This window comes from Ascaphus truei, chromosome 1, assembly GCF_040206685.1.
Source record: "Ascaphus truei isolate aAscTru1 chromosome 1, aAscTru1.hap1, whole genome shotgun sequence".
Taxonomy (NCBI): Eukaryota; Metazoa; Chordata; class Amphibia; order Anura; family Ascaphidae; genus Ascaphus; species Ascaphus truei.
In genome coordinates, this window is record NC_134483.1 from 533,178,090 (window position 1) to 533,203,542 (window position 25,453).

The 25,453-nt window shown below is 41.2% G+C and overlaps 1 protein-coding gene across 1 annotated transcript in view; it reads left to right on the forward strand.

Annotated features, from left to right (window-relative positions):
• ATRN (attractin) overlaps positions 1-25,453 on the forward strand; it is a 209,501-nt gene that overhangs the window by 137,677 nt on the left and 46,371 nt on the right. Inside the window, exons 25-26 of the mRNA XM_075572654.1 lie at positions 10,391-10,452; positions 17,205-17,283. Coding sequence (XP_075428769.1) covers positions 10,391-10,452; positions 17,205-17,283 — 141 coding nt within the window. The remainder of the gene's footprint in view (positions 1-10,390; positions 10,453-17,204; positions 17,284-25,453) is intronic.

The following is a 25,453-nucleotide window of genomic DNA, read 5'->3' on the forward strand; positions in this document are numbered from 1 at the left end:
GGTTACAGCTAGAATTAAGGTTATTGTTTTTAAGTTAACAATTTGTGTTGTGATAGGATTTGTAATTTGGTTTCACTTACGGTTTTTGTGGAGTCAGGTTTTGCTTGTGTAGGGCCAGGGTTAAAACAGCAAAACATGTGAAATCTTAAAAGTTTTTTTTATTTTTTTTTTATTGATCTGTTCTGTAGTATTAGATAATATTTACTGCATTTAAAAAAAAAATATTCAACTTTTAATGCCATTTTTAATTAGTTTTAAAGCCTCCTTTTATTTCTATAGCAGGTTTAGCCCACCTCCCCAGCAGTGCAAGATCTTTGTAACGCTGTCCTGTTTGTAATTATTTGTTGCCAATATTCCCTGCAGTTTGAGCAGCAAACTGTAACAATAGACAATGTTAATGCCGTAATATTAGGAAACAATGAAGCTGCTGAGTTACATTGACTGGAGCAGCCGTTGTTAGTCACACAATCAGTATTTTGATAACAGGAGCACCAAACGATTTCCAGTTTAGGTAAGAATACAATTATATATTGTCACATGCTTTACATATACAAATGTAAAAAGGGGGGGAATGTAGTATTAGAAAATAAGTTGTATTGCTGCTGTTTTTGGGCCGGGCTACGGTAAATATTTTTGGGTAGGATTAGGGTATTGGTTACGAGAAATGTTTTTGGGAAAAGGTAACGTTAGGGATAATGTTTTATTGAAGGGTCATGCATTTTGTGTTTATCAATAATGGTTTTCTGTTCACTCTTTTTTTGTGTGTTAAAGTTGGGAATAAGTTTTGTAGATATTTGGGTATAGTGGCAGCATTTCTGTGTTTTATTTTTTATTTTTTATGAGCATCAAATCAGAAGTTGGGATTTGTCTGTCGCACTTTTTTATAATTAGTTTTTCTTCCATTTACAAGACCAATATACAGATACTATTTTTCTAGAAAAAATAGTAATCCCCCATTACTTATTTTGAGTTCACATTTTTTTTGTTTTCATACTTGGAATGTAAATTCCTGATATATGCACATTAGTTTGAGGTTTGACCTTTTTCGCTAGCGCTGTATGTATGCAGTTAATGGGTTTCATGGGAATTGCCATCTCCAATACATACGCAAACCGCCCTAATATTTTGCCTAAGAATAAAGGTTTTATGAATGTTTGTATTTCTTTTCCAACAATAGATGAAGTAGAATTTGAATCTGTAAAGTATTCTTACTTATCCTTTGCTTAGTTGAAATGTATTTTAAAGTGGTTTTTCTATAGGACAATATTGCTTGTTGCTCTTTCCTATTTCTGTTGTACTGCAGTTTATCCTAATTACTTTCCTTTACTTATTCATTCTTTAGTCTTATTTACTCTCCTGTCTTCTTTTCCTGTGGGTTAGCATCCTACTATCTCTCTCCTAACCTCTAGTTCCCAACCTTTCTTTCCCAACTGTCCCTACTCAAACTGACCCTCTTGAAAAGAAGTGTGCGCCTGCCCCTTTAAGAAAGACAGCTGTGGGTTACCAGCCTGATACTGCTTAGGGCTGGGACCCGCGGCGCGGGCGGACGCATGAGCGTTCCCCACCAGCAGGGGAATCCTCCCGAGCAGGTCCCAATCCCCCCTAGCTGCTAGCTCACTACGCACTGTGACGCGTCAGCCGCTAGGGGATGCAAGAAAATTGTGATCCCGAGCGGTGACGCGTCACTTGGTGCGCTGATGAGCCAATCGGGGGCGGGAGCGGGAGCTGTCATCAGGCAGCTTCCTACACAAGGTGTGTGTGTCTCAGCGTGTGTAGTGCATTTGTGGCAGAAGGGGGAGGGAGCTGCTTACCTTACAGCAGCCCGCAGCAGCTCCCTCCTGTCCTGCAGCCCGAGCCCGAGGGGGGGGAGTAGTGGGTCCCTCCGCTCAAACCACGCCCCCACTCCCGCCCCCTCCCGCTCCGGCTCACTACAGACCGCATATCGCGGTCTGTCTGTCAGCGCCCCGCCTGTCTGCAGTGCGGGCGCGCTGACTGAGGGAGCGGGCCTTAGCCTTAGAGGTAGGAAGCCGCGTTAGAATGCAACACAGGTCAACCTCTCAGCAATGCTTGTGCGTACCCTTTCCGTCTGCATTGAATAGTCAGGTTTTCTGTACAACCTGATGCTTTAGCAGCTTTGAGATCCTACCGCAGTCTGCTCTTTTCTGGGCACCAGAGGCGTTACACATGTACACGTGACAAATTACAACACTTAATAAAATCTATGGGGTTTCAAAATGTCTATACACATGCAATTGTACTATAGGGTATTGTGTGGGAATGGTTGGGGTTTGCTGTAAATCTAGTAGCTCAGGTGGGTTTGTTTTATTAGGCGATGGGTGTTAAGGGTGAGGATATCTGATATTTGGTTAGCTTTCCTTGACCATGTGAGAAAATTGTAGTGGGTTCAAACAATCTGTGATTGGTAGGGACCGTTTAATGCAGAGAATTCCAGTGCAAGAGCGGGAGACTGTTATGAGGGAGCAAGAAGTTGTGGGCAGAGCAGAGAGCATGTGTGGGATGAATCTACACGTCTCCTATCGGCAAACTCTTGCAGTTGCTTGTACAATTCTGATGTAATGAATAAAATTGGATTCTATAACAAAAGGAAGCCCTCGACTTTCCGCTATGTACAAGACTTAACTCAAGCTGCAAGTTGGTTTCAACACCAACTAAAACTTGGAAAAATCTCTGGAGATCAAAATATGAAAACTTTTTTGATATCTCCACACAACTTCTGTAATATGTAGATAATAATTCATAGAACCGGTACATCCATGAGAGAATACAGCATCTGTTTTACACACTCCAGAGAAAGCTGAGAAATAGACTGCACAGATGAGAAAAATCCAGTTAATAAAAGGATCGTTAAAATGCAGATTTAAAATAAATAGTTCCACGATATGCACTTTTAAAGAGACTCTGGTCAAAGCAAAAAGCATTGGTTATAAACTCATGAGAAAGTAGTTCCTTGGAATAACATGCACCCTGGGGCCTTTACCAAGTGGAGCAAGTCATGTTCTCACTCTTTTAAATCATTGGTGCTCAGCCCCATTCCTCAAGAACACCCAACAGGTCAGGTTTTATAGATATCCCAGCTTCAGCACAGGTGGCCCAATGAAAAATCTGACTTGTTAGGAGGGCTTGAGGACTGGAGTGGAGCACCCTTAATTTAAGTGATCTCACTTAAGACAAATATGCACTTCAGTGGATCAGTTGCCATCAACTAATCATGCAATTTATTTGTCGGGTGGTATTGAAACGTTAGTATTATTTCCACTTTGGAAATTTAAGGAACCTAAAACAAACACGTAAATAAACATTTAAAATCATATAAACTTAATTTTCTCTTTTCTAGTGTAAATACCTGGCACATTTTCCTCTACAGAAATGATTTCATATTGGAAGGCATACTCTACGTGTGTTAAAGTTTTTGAAGGATGCGCTGAAAAGTTTTGATAACATCCTGCAGGATAAATTCAAACATTGTTTTCAGAAGTGCGGCCCATGTTGGATTAAAGTAACTTGTTTTGATCATCCTGCAGGCTGTGTACAGGTCAACCTTTGCTCTGATGCATCAAGCGCCTTGGAGCCTGAGACTGCATACAGATTAGAGCGATTGCCCAGAAGGGAGAGGAATTCTGTATACAGACTACAAATTGAAAAGAAAGATTGCCATTGAAGGCCTACTATTGTGCTATTGCTTTTAAAGCTGCTGTCCTGTGTTCTGAGATACTTAGTGTTAACCCATGGGCGCCTGAGAAGTGGCTACTACGTCTACGTAAACTCTCCAAGAACGCGCCATAGGGGGCGGTGGGAGGAGAGTCTAGTTTTGTTCGTGTTTTTGTACTTTTTATGTAGGCCAAACATTTTTTTATTTGCTTTTGAGTTTCTATTTTTCAAGGAGCCGCAGTCTCATCGATTCACCAACTACTCTTCTACTACGTCACAGGGTCTGGCACGCCATGACGCTCTCAGCTGTATTGTGCTCCTTCCATTCTGGCATCAGTGACGAAGCAATCACGACCTGGAGTGGCTGTGGCACTGGTGCTGCGGTGGGTCGAGCACACGCAGGGTTAAGAAAAGCATCATCTTTGCTTCTAGAAGAGTCTCAATACATTGGTTTGAAAGGAAGTGTAAAAGCCTTTTCTGCAAGGTGCCTAAGTATTTTCTAATAAGACCATTTTTATTCCATTCATTTCTAAATTGGGTCTTTTTAAAACCTCAGTCATCCCTCTAAATACAATGATTTTCTTCACTTCTTGTTCTGATACTTTAGTCCCCCAAATAAAGACAATGCTTGCCTTACCACCAGGAGACAACTCAATAAAAATACTCTATCCATCCTGTGCCAAAGAAGATACGATGCATCTGCACTTTATGCTTTCTTTTACCTTGAGGCAACATCTTCATCCTGAGACTTCATCTATTTATTCGGGGGATCAACAGTATCGTTTGCCTGTAAAACCTGGGGTCCAAACACATCACAATATCAAGAAGTCACACAACCATCAGTGGTTAACTGCTTTAATATTGCTATTTTATAGTAAGTGAGCAACTGTAAGAGCCAAGTTTAACTCTATATTACCCACACATACCACACAGTGTACACGATTATTATCGTCTCTCTTTTTTCGGTGATCCTGCTCCTTCTGGATTCTGAAGGAGAAAATGCTGTATTAGAGGACCTATGGAAACAAGTCCTCACCGGAGGTTTTGGGCAATTTTCATTCAAATTCTATCACATATGTTTTTAATGTTTTTCATTATCCACTTGATTCATTTGAGTAGTGTGGGAGCGCCGTCCAAATTCTTTTGGTGTGTGGCTTCACCTCAGATGTTCAACACTTCATCTTCTTCATGCATTTAGAAGGTGTACATTAATAAGAACTAGGGATGTAACAAGTCCAAAAAATGACTGGTTACCTGAGGGGAAAAAATTACGTGGCCGGGTAGTTTTGATTTACCTGGTGGAGGAGGGCGGGCAGGACCACGGCGACATCCTTCTGGTGGTAGGAGCAGCAGAAGATATAATTCAGGCGGTGGCAGCAGAGGAAGACGGTGCCAGTGGCAGCAGAGGAATATGTGACCTGGGCAGGAGCGTTACTATTGGACAGCCGGGGAGGAGCACACGCCCCAGTGGTCCTTGTACCTGGCTGTTCAATAGTAACTCTCCTCTGATCACATGTTCCTCTGCTCGCACCGACTGTGAAGGATGTCGTCCTCTGCTGCCACCGCCTGAAGGATTTCTTCCGCTGCTCCCACCGCCATCAGGATGTCGCTGTGGTGGTCCTCACCCGCCACTGCAGGTAAGTCTTCTGCTGCTCTGCTCCTGCTATTCTTCCAGAGGAGGAACGAGGGGGCAGGGCAGAACGGAAATTACCAGGCACCGTGTCCCAGTGCTCTTGTTCCGGGTACTTTAAATATGGCCGGGTACCAGGTAATTTCTGGGTACACGGTACATCACTAATAAGAACATTTGAGTGTGCCACATAAACCATTAGATTACATGAATATGCAGGCAAGATAAGGGTCAGCAATGGAGTGCAGCAGGAAGACACATGTCACCAAAGATTATCATAGTAACACTTGAATTGTTGAGGACATTAAATTACGGGAGAAAAAAAGAATCCAAATACATGGTGAAAAGTTGTCACCTACAATTTGCAGATACCATTGTTGTTTTTGTATTATAAAGAGAGATGAACTAGAATTATTAACGAACTGCTGTTTGCTACCAGGGAAATAGACAAATATGAAAACAAATAATTGAGGGATTCCAAAGTGGCTTGCCCCACAGACAGATGTCCCTATAATGGTGCACACCAGTCTAATATTGATCATTTTCAAAAATTGTTGACTAAGCACCTACACTAGAGATAATAATAGTTATAGTAATAAAGAACCTATTTATTTAATATGAAAATTATCAATATTACATACAATATACACTTGTGCACCATTTTAGGGATATCTGTCTGTGGGGCATGCCACTTTGGAATGTCTCAGTTATTTGTTTTCATGGTTTGTTTTTTTTGGCATCAGTCCAGAAGAACTCGGCAACAAATAGGAGAACTCTGAAGCAAGTAATAAAGCTCAACAAGACCAACATTTTTCAAATGTCAATTATGCAAAGATCGAGCTAAATGGAATATAACTAGAAGTCAGACTGTTTGCCTTGGCCGTCAAGTATCAATGGATGGGAACCTTTTGAATAAAATCAATAGGAGAATACGGCTGGGATGGAGAGCATTGGACAAGCTTTCAAGGAAACCTTCCACTGTGCCTCAAAGTTTTTCACCAGTGTATTCTGCCATTGCTCATGTATAGATGTGAAACTCGGACCCAAAATTCAAAGGAAATTCAGGTACTTCGGACAACTAGAATTATGGAGGTATGTATAGTAGGTAATACACAAATAGACAGGAAAAAGAATCAAGGGATTTGGAAGCAAACCGCTGTGCGACAGTCTCATGGGTGAAGAAATTAAATTGCTCCAGGCCTATTCCAAGATGAAATGAGCATGGTGGACAAAGATGACCAACCGGACTTGAAGTGGTATCAAAAGACCAAGAAGGCGACCAAAAGAAAAATGGAAAGATGACATCTGAAAAATTGTTGTAGGAACATGGATAAGAGCGTCTTGCAACCACAGTACGTGGAAGATCACTGGGGAAGCCTTCATCCAGCAGTGTGTTTGTGTATATACAGGCGTAACTAGGGCCGCCGACAGATTTAACGGGGCCCAGGACCTTAGTTTAGATCAGGGCGCTTCCCCCAGCCCCCCATGTCGGCAGTCTTGCCCCCTCCATTCCCCCCCTATGTATTTCTCCCACCTCACTCTTCCTCACTCTCCCCCCTCTCTTCCTCACTCCATTTTACACACCTCTCTCACTCCCCTCCGCTATCACTATTGCCTCCCTCTCAATCAATCCCGCTCCCTCCTCGCACTCATTCCCTTCTCCCCCAACCACACACACAATCCCCACACAAAATGCATACTTGTGCTACCCCCGGGACTCTAATGCTGCATTAGAGTCCCGGGGGTAGCGCAAGTATGCGTTTTAAATTACCGAATTAGCCCTTACACCCATTTCTTGATTTTATTAAGGAACTCTACAGTAAGGGACTGCTATTACCTGTTAATATCACTCTCTTTATATGCGGCTCTTGATAGAAGTTATTTTGAATATAGTTCTTGATTCAGAACTTTATTTTCGATCCCTGCAGTCTTGTTGTATTTACATATCTGTGTTTGAACGAAAATGTAATGCCTAAAGCAGGAGTATCCTGCTCCAATTTGAAAGTCGTTTTATGTGAAGGACCTTTTATCGAGCGTGTTTATACTCTGTACTAGAGCCCAGAGATCTCGTATCTTGCCTTTAGTGTAAATATGAATGGAGCTTTAAGTAGAATCTAACTTTAACATACTGGGGGGGGGGGGGGGGGCAGAGAGGATACCGATCTAATGTGTAATATTTGAAGATTGACTTATTAAACAGATGTACACAGGGAGTTCCATATGTACAGTAGATTTTGTAAATGCTTTGAGCAAACGATTGCCTTTCTATTTGTTTAGACTTATATTTCATGTTTTCTTTTGTATGTAGTGTTACAATAACAAAACGGCACAATCAAGATAAGACTATATAAAGATGTAAATTGGGGCAATTCAACCTGTTCTCAAAAGGGGCCAGATTAGAAAACATTTAGGCACAGGAGGGCTATAAGCTTATTTTCACGTTTTTAATGGAGATAAAATTACATTGTCAATATTTTGCAAGCATGTATACCTTCTGTACTATATACACATATATATATATGTTTTGTGAGAGAAAGGGAGGACCCCGCATCCACAAGACAGATAATGGCAACTAATTACCGACAAAGTAAATCTATACACAGTGATATGTCGGTGGTGCTATAAGGGCAGGTAAATATTATGAGAGAGAAAAGAGCCCTGAACAAAAAGCACAGCACAAAGCACAGAAAATTAAAATAGGGCATGGATCCCCTGTCTCTTTCGGTGTTTTAAGATTACCTTTGAGTATGGCAATGAACGATCTGAGGGTTTCCATACTCAAAGGTAATCTTAAAACACCAAAAGAGAGACGGTTGCATGAATACAAATTTATGCAACTGTTCGGGACACTTAGCAGTGGCCTAAACAGAGATCGAAATTTTATGAGTCATTACTGACACAAGTGAACTCTCTTCCCATGAGCACTATAGGCCATGTCTGCACATACTGTGCTAGATGTATGCACACACAGCTGTCTCTCACACATACTTATACTCCTTGTTTTTCCATCCCTATACACCAATAGGGACCACATAGTATCCACACACACTTTTAGTTATGCTACTAACTCTCACATTTCCACACCCACCCACACCGTTTATATCCACTCCCACCCCACACACACCTTTTGTAAAGCACTGTATATACTGTGGGCTCTCCATTCATGTTAATTCACACTGATACACATACACACTCTTTCATCACTTGCTTTCAGGCACCTTTTGACACCTCCAGCCATAAAACACATCCACACCGGGGGAAGGACCAGCACAGATAACATTCCAATAGACACTGTTTACAGTATAGCTTTTGCTTGCTTCATTCATTGTAACATCGCCGGAAGAAGAGATCAGTGTATCTCGAAAGCTCGCACAAATAAAAGCATTTCGTTAGCCACAGAATGTATTGGTATAAAGATAAAAACAGGGGGAGAAATATAAAAGATGAGGGGAACTCACAACTGCCAATACAAATATACCATGAGGACAAAGGCACATAAATTGGTCAACAAAAAAAAATCACCAATGGCTATTATAATAAACTGCCAAATGTATTCAAACAAAAGAATTGGTAGCTCAATAGAAGGCACTATTCTGTAAAGTAACATACTGCAGAACTGTGTACTATGAATAGAGGTATGCCTATAGTATAACCATAGATTCACATAGGAACAATATTGCCTGGGGTAATGTCAAGGAATCCAGGACAAGAGCATGTATCACAATGATATTGAATTATGATACATCACCAAAATCTGTATAATTGATATGACCAGAAGACGAATTGCAGAGGCCTCCTATACTGGAAAAAGTCAGGGGTCCCCCTCCACAGACTCCCACTCCAACACGTTTCGACAAGCGGTCTTCTTCGGGGAGTGGAGTTATGGAGTGGAGTCATACACTTAGGACAGTTTTTGGGCAACCGCTACGAATTGTGTTGATGCGGTATACTTTGTGTCTTCTGATATATATATATCTATATATATGTATGTAGAGGTATCAGTACCGTGTTAGCCGAGCTTCAGTAATCAAAAAATAAATAGATGATACCGTTCTGTGGCTAACGAAATGCTTTTATTTGTGCGAGCTTTCGAGATCTCTTCTTCCGGCGATGTTACAATGAATGAAATATATATATATATATATATATATGTGTGTATATGTATGTCGAAACAGTCTGTCTGAGCGGGTTTACTGGCTTTGCATCTCATACCAGCCTATGTTTAAAACAGCATGCATTGGCTTAAGGGTTGTTCATGTAATGTGAGCTTGAGAAAAAAGGTGGCACTGTGTGCTCATTTGCATGTCATTTCCCAGAATCCCTTGCTGCAGTGGAAGTGCTGTGTGCTTGGTGATAATGGCAGGGTTGCAGACCTGTCTGAGACATGCAAATATATATACATACAAAATATATTACAATTCTTGCGTCAGGTAAAAAAGGCAGCACTCACATAGGAAGTTGTAAAATGTATTAAGGCATGAACAAACAGACGCCCAATCCCGACGTTTCGGTCCCGGAATGGAACCTTTCTCAAGAGGGGTGTTCCATTTCAGGACCGAAACGTCGGGATTGGGCGTCTGTTTGTTCATGCCTTAATACATTTTACAACTTCCTATGTGAGTGCTGCCTTTTTTACCTGACGCAAGAATTGTAATATATTTTGTTTATTTTTTTATGGGACTAGCACCACCTTTACATTTCACTATATAGAGTGCCAGCTGTTTGAAATTGGTTTGTGTGTGTGCGTGTGTGCGCACATATACACATATACACATATACACATATACACATATACACATACATACTGTAAATATTACTGTATGCTCATTTGCATGTCTCAGACAGGTCTGCAACCCTGCGTTTCACCATTATCACCCAGCACACAGCACTTCCACTGCAGCAAGGGATTCTGGGAGCTGTGTGTGTGTGTATATTTATGACACACACACACCTACTAATTTCATTCAACTGAGTCTGAGGAACACCTCAAGGCCCTTGGTGACTACATTTGATCTGTAGGCCGCCAGTTGAAGATCCCTTTTGTAAATGTTCCATATCTCTAATTTAGGTCGATCTGTTTTTGTGTTTCAGATTGCCTTTTCTCAACACAGCAACTTTATGGACTTGGTACAGTTTTTTGTGACGTTTTTCAGGTATGTTTTATTTTGGGACTGGTTCAGCTAGACCAACATTTGAGGGCTGATCCCATAGGGCAGCTGAGGGAGAGACACACTTGTGTCGAGTTATTTTAACTCGAGGATGACGGCATATTATTGAGGGGTGAAAACCTTCAGTGCAAGAGCCCAACAAGCTTTGATCTGCAGGAGTACCCAGATATACAAGAAGTGGCTAAACATGGATTTGTAGCAGGCCACCTGAAACACCGCCGCACTCTGTTTAGTTACTGGAACTAGGAGCCATGTTTTTTTTTTCCCCTCTGTCATTCAGGCATAGTTACATAGTAGATGAGGTTGAAAAAAGACGTACGTCCATCAAGTTCAACCTATGCTAAATTTAGACAACAGATACTTTATCCTATATCTATACTTAATTATTGATCCAGAGGAAGGCAAACAAAAAACCCCATTAAGGGGAAAAATTAATTCCTTCCTGACTCCAAGAATTGGCAATCGGATTAATCCATGGATCAACATCCTTCCCATGTATACTTATTTGGTATATCCCTGTATACCTTTCCCATCTAAAAAGATGTCCAACCTTTTTTTGAACAAATCTATTGTATCTGCCATCACAGTCTCCATGGGTAATGAATTCCACATTTTAACTGCCCTTACTGTAAAGAACCCTTTCCTTTGTTGCTGGTGAAATTTCCTTTCCTCCAACCTTAAGGGATGGCCCCGAGTCCTTTGTACTGCCCGTGGGATGAATAGTTCTTTTGAAAGCTCCTTGTATTGTCCCTGAATATATTTGTATATAGTTATCATATCCCCTCTTAGACGCCTCTTTTCTAATGTAAATAAATCTAATTTAGCTAGCCTCTCCTCATAAGTTAGAATGTCCATCCCCTTTATTAATTTGGTGGCTCTTCTCTGCACTCTCTCTAGTTCCATAATGTCTTTTCTTAGGATTGGTGCCCAAAATTGTACTCCAAATTCAAGGTGTGGTCTTACTAATGCTTTGTAAAGGGGCATAATTATGTTTACTTCCCTTCCATCCATTGCCCGTTTGATGCAAGATAAGATCTTGTTTGCCTTTGCAGCTACTGCATGACATTTTGCACTATTGCTAAGCCTGCTGTCTACAAGCACTCCTAAATCCTTCTCCATCAAGGATTCCCCCAATATATCTCCATTTAATTTGTAAGTCGCCTTTCTATTCTTCCATCCCAAATGCATAACCTTACATTTATCTGTATTAAACCTCATTTGCCATTTACCTGCCCACGTTTCCAGTCTCTCCAAGTCCTTCTGAAGAGAAATTACATCCTGCTCTGATTCTATTACCTTACACAATTTAGTGTCATCAGCAAAGATGGAGACTTTGCTCTCGATCCCAACCTCAAGGTCATTAATAAACAAGTTAAAAAGCAGGGATCCCAGTACCGATCCCTGAGGTACTCCACTCACGACTCAGATTACATATAAAGTGTTTAGGAAGCCTTCCTTTGGTTTGATGGCAAAATACACATGGGATACCTAGACCCTGCCAATCTCATCTAAATGTGTAAACGTAAAAAGTTTAATGTTTTAAATTGTAATAATTTAAAAGTGCACAATTTGAGCAGCTACTGTACAACAAATTAATATTTTATTTGTTTTTGAAAATTCATATAAGTGCTTAACCTCATGGTGTATTCTGGAGTAGAGGGTGTTAGTATTACTATGTCAGTTTGGGTTGAATAGTATTTTATATGAAAATAGTTATTTACATTAGACTATTTTCAGTGTAATTGTTTTCGTTTATTGTAAAAGATCCGCTTGCGAGGATACCATTTGGCTAAATGAAAAATTCTTAACAGTAGGGTTGTGGCATGAGGATTTGTTCTCATTTGGATAAATGGTTTCCAAAATAGCGTGAAAATAATCATACCAAAAAAACAATAATATGGATTGAAGTAGCACAGCACTTTTGGAGACACTATAACTATAGTTATTTTATTCCTAAGTACTGACTTCAGGCAACAGAAAGTGCTCTGAAAGCTGCCAAGTTGACGTGATGTACATCTTGTGCCTGCTATTCTGTAGCCTGCAACTTGACTGGGTTTGGAATATTGTTGTTCTTATGGTTGCATATGCCATAGGAATTAACATATTGAGCACTGCTGTTTAAAGCAACAGTCCAAACAATTATTTTTTCTCCTGTAATGTGTATCAATACAATGCACACAGTGATCAGTAATTAGCCAAGTTGCCAATCAATCCGTTCTCCTATGATCGATCGGCGAAGATTTGGCTCGGGGTTCACTAAATGGCTGTTAGTGCAGCAGAAGAGGACCAAAGATGCAAAGTTCTGTGGGGAAGATCATGTGACCAGGCAGTCACTAGATACAATTGGTGCACTGCTAGAGAGAGGGCAAGGCTCAAAAAGGGGTGTGCCAGAGCCTGTTTCTGGAGACGAAGGGGATGTGACTTTGTAAATGGTTGCTATAGAAAAAAAAGCTTGTTAAATTATAATATATTAAATAATTATTTTTTTAAACAATTCAGAATTGTTTAAAAATAAAAAAATGCTACAAGTATTTTCTCATAGTACAGAACTGATTTATTAAAAAAACACATGTAGGATACTGCTTCATCTGCAGCTTTTTTTCATGCATATTACCTTTTAAAATGTCCAATGAGCTTGCATACACCTATTTTCTGCAAATCGTTAATGTGGCAGTAGGATCTAGTTTAGCATCAACAAGTTTAATTTTGAAATGAAGGAAAACATGGTTGTTTTGGCAGTACACTGCGGCGAAACTGGACTGCCAGTGTATTAAACACACACAGAATTGAGAGAGAGACTCTAATGCGTTTCACACTGTAAGAAAGCGCATTGTTAAACTCTTTGACAAAGGGCTTTCTTACAGCGCGAAACGCGTTAGTGGCTCTCCGTTTGTTCTTATATGTGCCATTAGAATTGTGTGTGTTTCAGCATTATGGAAGCAACCCGACCTACCCAACATCCCAAAAATCAGGAATAGAATTTGGTACGTCTGCCAGATGGAGCAGTTCATGAGTCTGGTTAATGACACTGGCACAAATTTTTAAAAGTCTGGGCACCATGGTTGGCCCAAACGGATATCCCAGGGGTAGATGCCTCCAATATATTGCTCTGATAGCTTGAAATGCATTCTCCATCGATGTGCTTGCTTCGACGTTAAGTAAATAAGAGACAGGGCAGACGTGGGGTAGTGACGGATAATCAGTCTTGGGTCACATGTGGAGACCTCTTCCTAGCGGTCAAGGGCTACACGGATAAGAAAAGGGGCTGAGGCATCTTGGACTGCTCAACCCCCCTTTTTTTTTTCCCCCTCCCAGTGTCTTGGTCTGTGGTCTTGTTAGTCAGTTGGTCTCCCCATGTTGGTTTAGATGTTTTAGTTTTCAAAATTTTGATGTGATATGGATACTGAATTGTAGGACAATGTGGTGTTAGAATTTTGTCAGCCTGTAACATACACTCAATAAAAAATCTTTGTTGGAAAAAAAAAAGAATTGAGTGTGTTTAATACACCGGCTGTCCAGTCTGTTTCGCCGCAGTGCACCGCCATAACAAGCATTTTTTCCTGCCTTCTGCATCGGCTGGAGCACGCCGACAAATCCACATGGACAGTCAACGGAGGGAGTAGATCTGGCTTTTCATTATGCAGTTGTACATTCTTGTACATTGATCTTATTCATAGAACCGGCAACCGGGAGTTGCATTTTATGTATTTCAAAATCCCTGTGACATAGAGGGGAGTGGAAACGGGGGAGCTCACGGCTTTCTCCTCCAAGTACCCACAGCGTACCTAGATTCACTATAATCATGAATGCACGTCACTTTGAAAGCAGTTCACGGTCAGCTTTACATGCCTAGTTTTCAAATACTCACTCCGTAGGAATTACCCTGCTTATGCACGGACACTTGGATGTTTATCAGCATTTATATTGTACATACATTGAAATACAGTCATCATTATTGAAAAGTATCATCTCAATACTTTTTGCTTTCCTTTTTGTCTTGATCCATTGTTTCTCCAATATTTTTGTAATTTTCAAATTAACATTTACAGATCAACACCGTTATAACGCGAATCCGCTTATAACGCGATGCAAGTGTGGCTCCCAATTTTCATATTTATGAATACTTTACAACACGATTATTGGTATCTTAAATACTTTATTGTACAATGCATACAATTGAACATTATTTCTAATGCGATCCGCTTATAACACGATGTGGTTCTTTGGACCCCAAGCACCGTGTTATAAGGGGGTTCAGCTGTATTTATTATTTATTTTATTTATTTATAAAATGTTTTACCAGGAAGTAATACATTGAGAGTTACCGCTAGTTTTCAAGTATGTCCTCGGCATAGAGTTATGATGACAATAATACATGGTTACAAATACATAGTTACATAAGTGAGCAGGGTTATACATTATATACAAGACATTGCATGCACAGTAAGATATAGTATACATTATAGGCGTATGTAACAGTTACAGACCAGATTAAAATGTGAGACAGCCTTAGTTTTGAAAGAACTTAGACTGGTGGCGGCTTTGAGAGTCTCCGGTAGATTGTTCCAGTTTTGGGGTGCACGGTAAGAGGAGGAGCAGCCGGATACTTTGCTGAACCTTGGGACCATGAACAGTCTTTTGGAGTCAGATCTCAGATGATAAGTGCTGCATGTGGTAGGGGTGAGGAGCTTGTTCAGATAGACGGATAGCTTGCCCAGAAAGTATTTGAAGGCAAGACAGGAAAGATGAACTTTGCGCCTAGACTCGAGTGATGACCAATCTAGTTCTTTGAGCATTTCGCAGTGATGTGTGTTGTAGTTGCATTGGAGAACAAAACGGCATATTGTAGAGGGTATCAAGTTTTCTAAGGTGTGTTTGAGGTGCCGAGCCGTATACTATGTCCCCATAGTCGATAATTGGCATCGGCTGTGCAATACACTTTCTGACCAGCAGACTTGGGGAGGATTTGTTCTTATAAAGTACATGTAGTTTGGCATAGGTTTTGGATGTCAGGGTATCCCAAATGTTGAATGGGAGTCAAACCATATGCCCACGTATTTAAAACTAGTAACAAGAGTTAGGGTGGTATTAGCTTTGGTTCTGATCTGGAGCTCAGTCATTGGAAGTTTGAAAAATTTAGCCTTGTTCCCAAATACCATTGTTAGTCTTGTCAGAGTTTAAAAACTGTTTGTTTTGGAAAATTTGAATTTTTAAGTCTCAAAAAGTTAGATTGAAGTACGTGTTCAATGTCGGAGAGGCTAGCACTAGTTGTCCCACAATTGTGGTAACATTTTTTTTACAACTATTTTTTGCATCTGAACAGCAGCGTTAACATCAACTTCTGGGTTAAACTGCTTTATACAATGTAGACAAAACATACATGTAGGTAAAACAATAATTGCCCTTGGTTCGTGTTGAAACTTGCTCCACACCTTTTTAAATGGACAGTGTTTTACAGGTGCTTTCCAAAAATTATAATATAAATGGTATCTATCTATTTTAACTTTTTTTCTGATCACATACTTAACAGGAATTTAGAGAACTTGTGTTTTTGTGCTATATCGAAGTAAAACCTTTTTGGGGATGATAGAAATACAGTAACACAGTTTAGCGTGGTTCCCCCCTCCCACTCCCAATAAAGTAAAACAATATAGGCATACTTTTTTAACATCCAAAAGGCATTTTGTCCTGTTCCTGTCAGCACTTTTAAGGGATGTCATATGTCTTGTATTAATTTTTTTTATTTTCAGTTCTGTATTGAGATTGCATTTAAGGGTATCATGAGTATAAGTGGAGGTTACGCCTGGGGTTGGACTATATACCGGTAGCATAGTAATTCAAATGAACACACTCCCCCTTAACATCCAGATATACTCCCCCTCGTCCCTTAACTTGCATACACAATCCTCTCGCCTCCACATACACGCCTAAAAGAAATGCACTTTGGTCCCACACAATAAGTGACGTAATTATGTAATGCATGAAAGATATACAAGTGTCTCCACAATGTTTCCCCCCCCCCCCCCCCCCCCATAGTCTTCCTCCAACTATGCTCTCTGAGAAAAAACACTTAATTTGTTAAATACCACTGGTGTCTGGGATGAAAACGTAACTTAGTATGAACTTATAAAAAATAAACTCACGCAAAAATGTCATAAAAACTGACTTATTATGAACTAATAAAAAGAAGTTACGTTTTAATGCGCCACCCCAACAATCATAAATATCGAATATGTAGTTCAAGATTAGTATTGGTCATAGCAACCAGGATGTAAACGAACCACATATATATTAAGACTTCATTTTTATCATCGTTTTAATTGCTTGGGCTAGAGGTGCTCTGTACTGTTTTGTTTTCTGTAATTCAGATTCAAAATCTATTGTTTCCTAATGTGAAAAACACTGTATACCAGCAACAGAAGCAAGGCCATAAAAAATAAGTTGGGCATTTGCTGCCTCCTTGTGTTTCTATCTAAATATTGCAATACTTTTCGCTTAATCTCACTCCCTATATATTCTGAAAGCATACGGAACAGATTACTTGTCTATTACTTAGTCGCAGTATTACAGTCTGGGGAAATCATGGAACAATTATTTTTGGGACAATTTTTTTCTTGCGCGAACTCTGCAGTATATTCAACGATATTTGTTTATTCCGTATCACGGATCCTCCCGCTTGAAAGGGATCTTTCACATTCTGGATTCTCGGTAACATTGTGGTGTTTTTTTTCCCCCAGTTGTTTCCTGTCTTTGCTACTTGTGGCTGCTGTGGTTTGGAAAATTAAGCAAAGTTGTTGGGCGTCGAGACGGAGAGAGGTAAGTTGCATCTTATTTTTCTAAATATGATTGGCTATTTTGTTCATTATAATTACAACCGACCTCTCTCCCAACTGAGGTTTTACGAGTGAAGGCCTCCCTAAGGGCGTAGTCCATTTATAGGCCCCATATTGATATAGATTTGAGTCCGACTACCAAAAATAAGGCTAATTTCCCTGCTGCTTAAGGGAATGTAGCGTTTCTTGATAGGTTAATGTTGTGGGAAATTGTGGTCTAGATCACTAGTCCTGTTTAATGTCAGGCCTTGAAAAGCAGGTACAGTACTGGGGTTTGTCTGCTGAATTGATTTCACCTCAAGCTTCTTGCAATCATGTGACAGAGCAGGTCGTGAGCCTAATATTGTTTTATTGTGCACTACGGAATTAGTCTAGAAGGGGCAGAAGAACCAAAGTTCATTGATGGCAATAACTAAATGTGGCTAATTCATGCCCTTTCTACCAAAATCCAACACATTTCTTTACAGTTAGCTATAACGTGTGTGTGTGTGTGTGTGTGTGTGTGTGTGTGTGTGTGTGTGTGTGTGTGTGTGTGTGTGTGTGTGTGTGTGTGTGTGTGTGTGTGTGTGTGTGTGTGTGTGTGTGTGTGTGTGTGTGTGTCGCTTCATTGCTTGTTCAACAAGCCCCCTTCTACTTTACCTTGTCTCTCATAAGGTCAGGGTGGGTTAAGGGGTAGAGAAAACAGTTGATTGATGATTGTTTGGAGTCCCTGAAGTAAAAGCATCTGTGCCTAATTTCTAGCTATTATTATTTTATGTATTTATAACACACCACCATATTCTGTAGAGCTGTACAATAGGGTTGGAGGACGAAAAAACAATAAGTAACAACTTAAACATTGGCACAGTAGGTAAGGAGGACCCTGCCCCAAGGAGCTTACAATCTATAAGGAAGGGTAAGTGAAAACCTATGATACAGGGGGATGAGAAGTTTGGAGTGATCCTGATAGCTGCTTGTTAATGAAAGGAGTTGGCGCTTGGGAAGAAGTGGGATTGTGCAGAGGTAGAGCTGTGAGAGGAGGATAATGTGTCAAATAGAAATGCTTCAATATGCGTCTGATATACCTTACCCAACCCAATAATCGAGCAGCTGTAACAGCTGGTGGTGTGCTCCAGAGATTCTTTGGTAGAAATGAAAGCCACAGCATAGCACACTACCTCACTGCAGACATGCAGGGGGGGGGGGGGGGAGGGGACTGATGAACTCCATATGGTCTTTGAAGTTTCTCTCCCTCCATGCTGTTAACTCTGTCCACGCTGGCTTAGTGGTCAGAGGCAGTAATATTGGGGCGACTCGAGTGTTATGTCCCAGAGACATACCAATCCAATATTTGCTGTAAGAATTATTTCTTTAAGGAAGCCAATCCGATCGGTATATTATTTAAAAAATGTACATTGGGCATTTACCAGTAATTGCACCGTTAGAAAAGTGATACATGGGAAGTTATTTGTAAGATTTCAGATCTTCTGATTCTCGAGTTGATGTCAGAATACGGCGTGTTATTGGATGTTTACTCCTGAAAGAATCTGTAATTGATTATTGTACTTTCATGATGCCACCAGTTATGAAAATGTGGTTTTAGATATTTAGGATAGCCATCTATCCCAAGCTTTTTGTGAACTTCCTGACTGCATTTTTCTTTACGACATCTGTTGACTATGCTATGAACTTACCATCCTTTCCGCGAAGTACTTCCTCACATTTCCCACGAGCCTGCTACCCTCCAATTTCAGAGAAACACTAGAACAAGAGGTCATGCTCTGAAATATGCTTTGCGCCTGTATTTTGTTGAAACCCTTAACGTATTTGAAAATGTCTTGCATGTGCCCCCTCTCTCCCCTCGATATTGCACGGTACGGTCCTTTGGTCTTTCCTGATGACTTTTGATGTAGGCCATGCACAATTTCAGTTGTTTCCTTGCCCAATCGCCGCTTTAGGCTTTGGTCCCGCTGCGCCCGGCGGCACGCGCGGCCGCGTGTGCGTTCCTCACCAGCAGGGGTATCCTTCTTGAGCCGGTCCCAGTCCCCCCTCGCTGCACGACTCACAACGCGCTGTGACGCGTTAGCCGCCAGGGGATGCAAGAAAATTGTGATCCCAAGCGGTGACGCGTCACGTGGTGCGCTGATGAGCCTATCAGCGGCGGGAGGCCGGAGCTGTCAGAGAGCTTCCTCCACAAGGTAGGGGGTGGTCTGTGTGTGTGTGTCTGTGTGTGTGTCTGTGTCTGTGTGTGTGTGTGTCAGCTCGTGTGAGGAGGGCGTTTGTGGGGGAAGGGGGAGGGAGCGGGAGCTGCTTACCTTACAGAAGCCCGCAGCAGCTCCCTCCTGCAGCCCGGGAGACCGAGCCCGAGGGGGGAGTAGCGGGTCCCTCTGCTCAAACCACGCTCCCCTCCACTCAAACCACGGCCGCCGCTCCCGCTTCCTACAGACCGCAGATAGCGGTCTGTGCCTCTCAGCGTGCTGCCTGCATGCAGTGCGGGCGCGCTGACTGAGGGAGCGGGGCCGTAGCCTTATTTTTTGGTCTCCACAACCGAACACTACTCGGGGTGAGGTCCATTTACATGTAATTTATTTATTTATAAAAATGTTTTTCCAGGAAGTAATACATTGAGTTACCGCTCAAGTATGTCCTGGGCACAGAGTTATGATGACAAATACATGGTTACATTAAGAGAACAGGGTTATACATTATGTATAAAGACATTGCATGAACAGTTTAACATATTTTATCTTTTAGGCGTATGGCAGCATCCTTACCTCTTCCTGTTGCTAATACCTTTCCCTGTGATAACACTTATTTTAGTGGTGATGTAATCTATTGGTGTCCAGTGGCAGTTATGATTTTTACATTCTTATTGTCCTTTTTGAATACCGATGGGGGAAAAACTATTTACCTGTTAATTCAAAGATTGACAGTCTTATGACCTAAAGAGATTAGGTAGAGATGCAAGTCACCTACATTGGTCACGTAAAAAGGATTCCTCTTTCCTCTTCTCATTGTCGGGGGCTCGCAGTCCATTTAGGAATCATAAAACTCCTAAGGCTTAATGTAGCAGGTTGTTATAATATTATTATTTAAAGTATCTAGCTTCCCTTTACTGAACCACACGAAGGAATATAACCTGCATTCAAAGGAGGTTTTAATGTTTTTTTTAAATAAGTGAATACTGGATACTCGTCATAAATGAAATAATGCTATATTTATTGTTTGTAATGTGGGTGTACTGAAATCTTCACCAATATAGTGAATGAATCAATATATAACATCTGCTACTTGTAATAGTTGAAAGGATACTCATTCTTTCTATACCCAATCTTTCATTTTGAAGTAATTTCTTAAATCTCCTTAAAATGATCATACATTACCATGTAACACAAATGAATAACCGTGAATGTGTGGAGTTGATTGGAGAGTGCTTGACGCAACACAGGTGATGTAATTGTAGTTAAGGTTCTAAAAATGGGCGTCAGTTTTGTACAAATAGAAGTTAGCTCATTTAGATCTGCAGTGCTGTTTTGGATAAAACAGTTTCAGGCCCTACATTTTTTCTATGAATGTCATTGTTGCTGTCTGTTTTGCCTTTCTGAATGAAGCATGTGATTTTCATAGAACTCAAGTAAAGCGAAATGATGTGGTCTTAAACCCTTTTCCCTTACTGCATCATATCTGTGGAACTCCCTCAGTATATGCCTCAGTATATACCTTCAAGAGAAACCTGAAAAACCACCTGTTAAATGAAGCATCCCAATAACCTTGACTAATGGCTATTGTCCCACAGTTGCTCCTGCCAAGCACTGCCATCCACTGCACTTATTGCCTCACTTGCTGTCTGAGTTGCCCAACATATCACTTAGATTGTAAGCTCTGTGGGGCGGAGATTTCCTTTCCTGTTGTGTGACTTTGTTGCACTTATTGTATTATTCCCTGTACTATATTGTCTTTGTAAAGCGCGGAGTACACTGTGACCACCCAAAAAAATTAAAGACATACATACATACATACATACATACATACATACATACATACATACATACATACGTGATTCAAATATAATCGTGAAAGAGCAGGTTACCAAAAAAAATGGTTCCAAATCCAAAAAGATGTAACGCACTGCCAAACAGTGGGTCTAGAGCGCTTATACCACTTAAAAATTTTCATATACCAAAAAAATTGAGCAATTAAGGTTTACTGTAGAAAGAATGGAAAAAAAGCACGTTTATTTGTATATCTACACATGTAAAAAAAAAAAATGCATGGCATAAAGGCAGAAACTGGCATGTTAATTTTCAAGGGAACCGAGAGAATCTTTCATCCTGGACATGAAATGATGCTTCAAGCGGTTGTGTTATCACATGATGGCGAGTCTCACTTTAGACCAGTGGTGTTACACTCCAGTCGTCAAGACCTCTCAATAAGGAAGGTTTTAAGGATATCCCAGCTTCAGCACAGGTGGCTCAGTCGAAGACTGCACAGATATGCTGAAGCTGGGATATCCTTAAAAGCTGACCTGTTGGGAGGTCTTGACTACTGGAGTTGAGCATCCCTGCTTTTGCCAGATATAAGAAATGTGTTGTGATAGCTAGGGAACATGAATATAGGTACATTGCAGCTCCCCTCCCACCTAGGAAGGCCATGCTAAGTGGTTCACTTATAATATTTTGAATATAGGTAATTAAAATCGAACAAATTGTCATGTTTTATGTCCCACAACTTAAGCTGCTGCATTTCCTCAAGTCGTCTTTGTTGATTGCCTTTCAAATTCCCCACGATTCTTGGGTTTACTTTATGGAACCTGCTCTCTTCATTCCACAACCTGTCACACCATCCGCATTACTGCCAATAGCTGGGTGACTAAAAGGTCGCTTACCATTCAACTTTCTAATGGGAAATGGAGCATCTACTCTATTGAAAAATGTACACAGTGAAAACATCACTCATTTTATAGCTGTAATACTATATATTTTTTCAGTATTTCACCTGGTTTTTCTTGGCTCGTTCTGTCTTCTGGATGGAGGGGGCTGTGTTTCTCCAGCTTATGTTCGATGAAAACCATTTATCCACTCCCTTTTAGTATGTTAGCCCTGATCCTAATTATTTTATATGCGCTATATGGAGTTGTTAATCTCTCAATAAATTGTTCCAGAACTCTGCTACCTTGCCTTTTGCCAATATCGCTTGGCATACAGTGCTTCCACTGCAGCCATGGATTCTGGGTAATGATGGGCAAATGAGCGCACACTGTCCTTGTACACACTGCGCACACTGACCTTGTAATGTGAAGCAGGTAGAGGTAAAATCAAGTGATAAATTCATTGGGAAAGTGACATCACCCACTGGATTCTCATACTATGTGGCTGTTCCTACCGCAGTGCTCGGGAGAGTACAGGCAAGCCAGCATAAGGCCGAGCTCATGGTGGCGCTGCGGTTGCGCGCCACCGCTCGCACTCCTGCAGCTCCAGCGATGTGTGCACTAGGCTACAGGAGATTGGGGAGGCGATCAGGGTGTGGCGAATGCGTCACGGAGCTGGCTCGCCATCATTGGCTGAATCAGCTGATGTTACGCAACTGCAGCCTGGAAAGACAAATTTACTTGTCTCTCCAAACTGCAGCAGCGACGTGCTACATCGACGCCAGCACTATGCTACCTTCAATAAGGTAGCATAGAAGAGTCCCGAACGTGCACGAAAGTGTGCGCACATAGCGACGCCCCCACCATGAGCTTGGCCTAAGATTTCGCTACTCAAGGGAATCGGGGACTATCACAATGAGAGGAACTGGAAGCATCGGCAGCCATCTGACGTGCCTTTGAATTGGGATATTTTCTAAGTGTGTTTTTGTCACTTTCCTAATTGATTTATTAAAGATACTGCACTATAAGAAATTGTTCTGTTGTGCTCTTATATTTTGATAAGATATATATCTTATATATGGGTTACAAACGACCTCATAGCGCTCTATCGTTTTTGGGATGGCTTGTGGAAACGCTATAAAGTAACTGGCACTACCAAGGATCTTAACTACAGATGCCTGCGGAATATGTGCACAAAACATGCAAAAGTCCAATACCACCATGACAATCTTCACCAGAATACATCAAATCCAGCTAACTTCTGGAAGGTCATCAACAATAAATTTCAGCCTTCAAGCAAACAACAACCATGTAATATCATTAAGAATATTACTCTGACAAATCCCACTGACATTGCAAATGCATTCAATGATTACTTTGTAGGGTGTGCTACTAACTTAATAGCAAAACGCAACTGAAACTGCAAACATAAAGCTCATTCTGGGAGTACTCGTATAGCCCCACCCCCTCCCAACACTGCCCACAATTTTCAATTTGTCCCAGTATCTGGAGAGGAGATTACACAAGCGCTCCTCAAATTAAAACTAAGCAGCCAATTAGGACCTTACCTGCTGCAATCACATTTCCTACGACTTGGTGCCCCAACCATTGCCATTCCGCTTTCTTCCCTAATCAACTATTTTGTAGGAGCTTATGCCTATTTTGTGCAGAATATACCATCTGCCTATGTTCATATTTACTGCTATCCTTTGACCTCCTGTTCACCCTCCATCCCACCATGTATGTGTTAATATTGTGTAATACAGCGGTGCGCAAACTGGGGGGCGCGCCCCCTTGGGGGGGCGCAAGATTATGTAGGGGGGGCGCGGGCTGAGTGCGGGGAAACCTGGGGGCGGCCAGAAGCTCTGTGCAGAGACTGCTGCTGCTGCTTCTATGCTGTGTCTGCCATCAGAGGGGGCGGGGCCTTGCTGCGGGGCCTTCCCTGCACACAGACAAGCCCTCCTCCTCCTGTCTGTTACCCGCCCGTTTTCTGCAGTACATGGGGGGGACCGGAGCAGGTTTAGTTACTCCCTCCCCCAGGTAGTGTGTGTGTGTGTGTGTGTGTGTGTGTGTGTGTGTGTGTGTGTATATGTGTGTGTGTGTATATGTGTGTGTGTGTGTGTGTGTGTGTGTGTGTGTGTGTGTGTGTGTGTGTGTGTGTGTGTGTGTGTGTGTGTGTGTGTGTATATGTATGTGTGTGTGTGTATGTGTGTATGTATGTGTGTGTGTATATGTATGTGTGTGTGTGTATATGTATATGTATTTATGTTTGTGTATATGTATGTATGTATGTGTGTGTGTGTATATATGTGTGTGTGTGTGTGTATGTATGTATATGTGTATATGTGTGTGTGTGTATATATGTTTGTGTGTGTATATGTATGTGTGTGTATATGTATTTATGTGTGTATGTATGTATGTATGTATGTGTGTATATATATGTATGTATGTATGTATGTATGTATGTATGTATATGTGTATATGTGTGTGTGTGTGTATGTATATGTATATGTGTGTGTGTGTGTGTGTGTGTGTGTGTGTGTATATATATATATATATGTGTGTGTATATATATATATATATATATATATATATATATATATATATATATATATATATATATATATATATATATATATATATATATATATATATATATATATATATATATATATGTATATATATATATATGTATATGACTGCAGTGTGTATTGTGTCTGTGTGTTGGTGGTGATTGAATGCAGCGGTGCACAATCTGAGGGGGGTCGCCCCGGCGCAAGATTATTTAGGCGGGGCGCGTGCGGCAAAACCTGGCTGCGCAGGCGAATAAGATGTGCGCGCGCGGCCGAACAGAATAATGCAGGTGGCGGTCACATAATTCGGAGGTACGGGGGAGGAGCACGCGCGAGCCCTGTGATGTCAAACGCCCCTCCCTCCGGTGTCTGCCCTACAATAACGCTGTGTTGCTGCTCTCCTCCGCTGGCAACCTGCTTCGCTGCGATCCTCTGCAAGTGAAAGGGTAGGCTGCCACTTTATCACTCATACTATGAATGTACAGAATTAAGGTAAAAAAAGTGTAAACACTTCCCCACTCGTGCTTGCAAAATTATGCAGGACACCCTATGCTCATGCTTGGAGAGTTGGTGATGTCACCGCTCTCAGCGGCAGCGTGGACGCAGTCTAATTTTGCAAGAGCGAGCTGTTGAAGTATGTAAGTATTTAAGCTGCGCTTATAGTGCCGGCGACGCGACGTCATCCGAAAAATGCATTGTCGCTGCCGCGTGTGCTTATAGTAAGCGTGACGTGG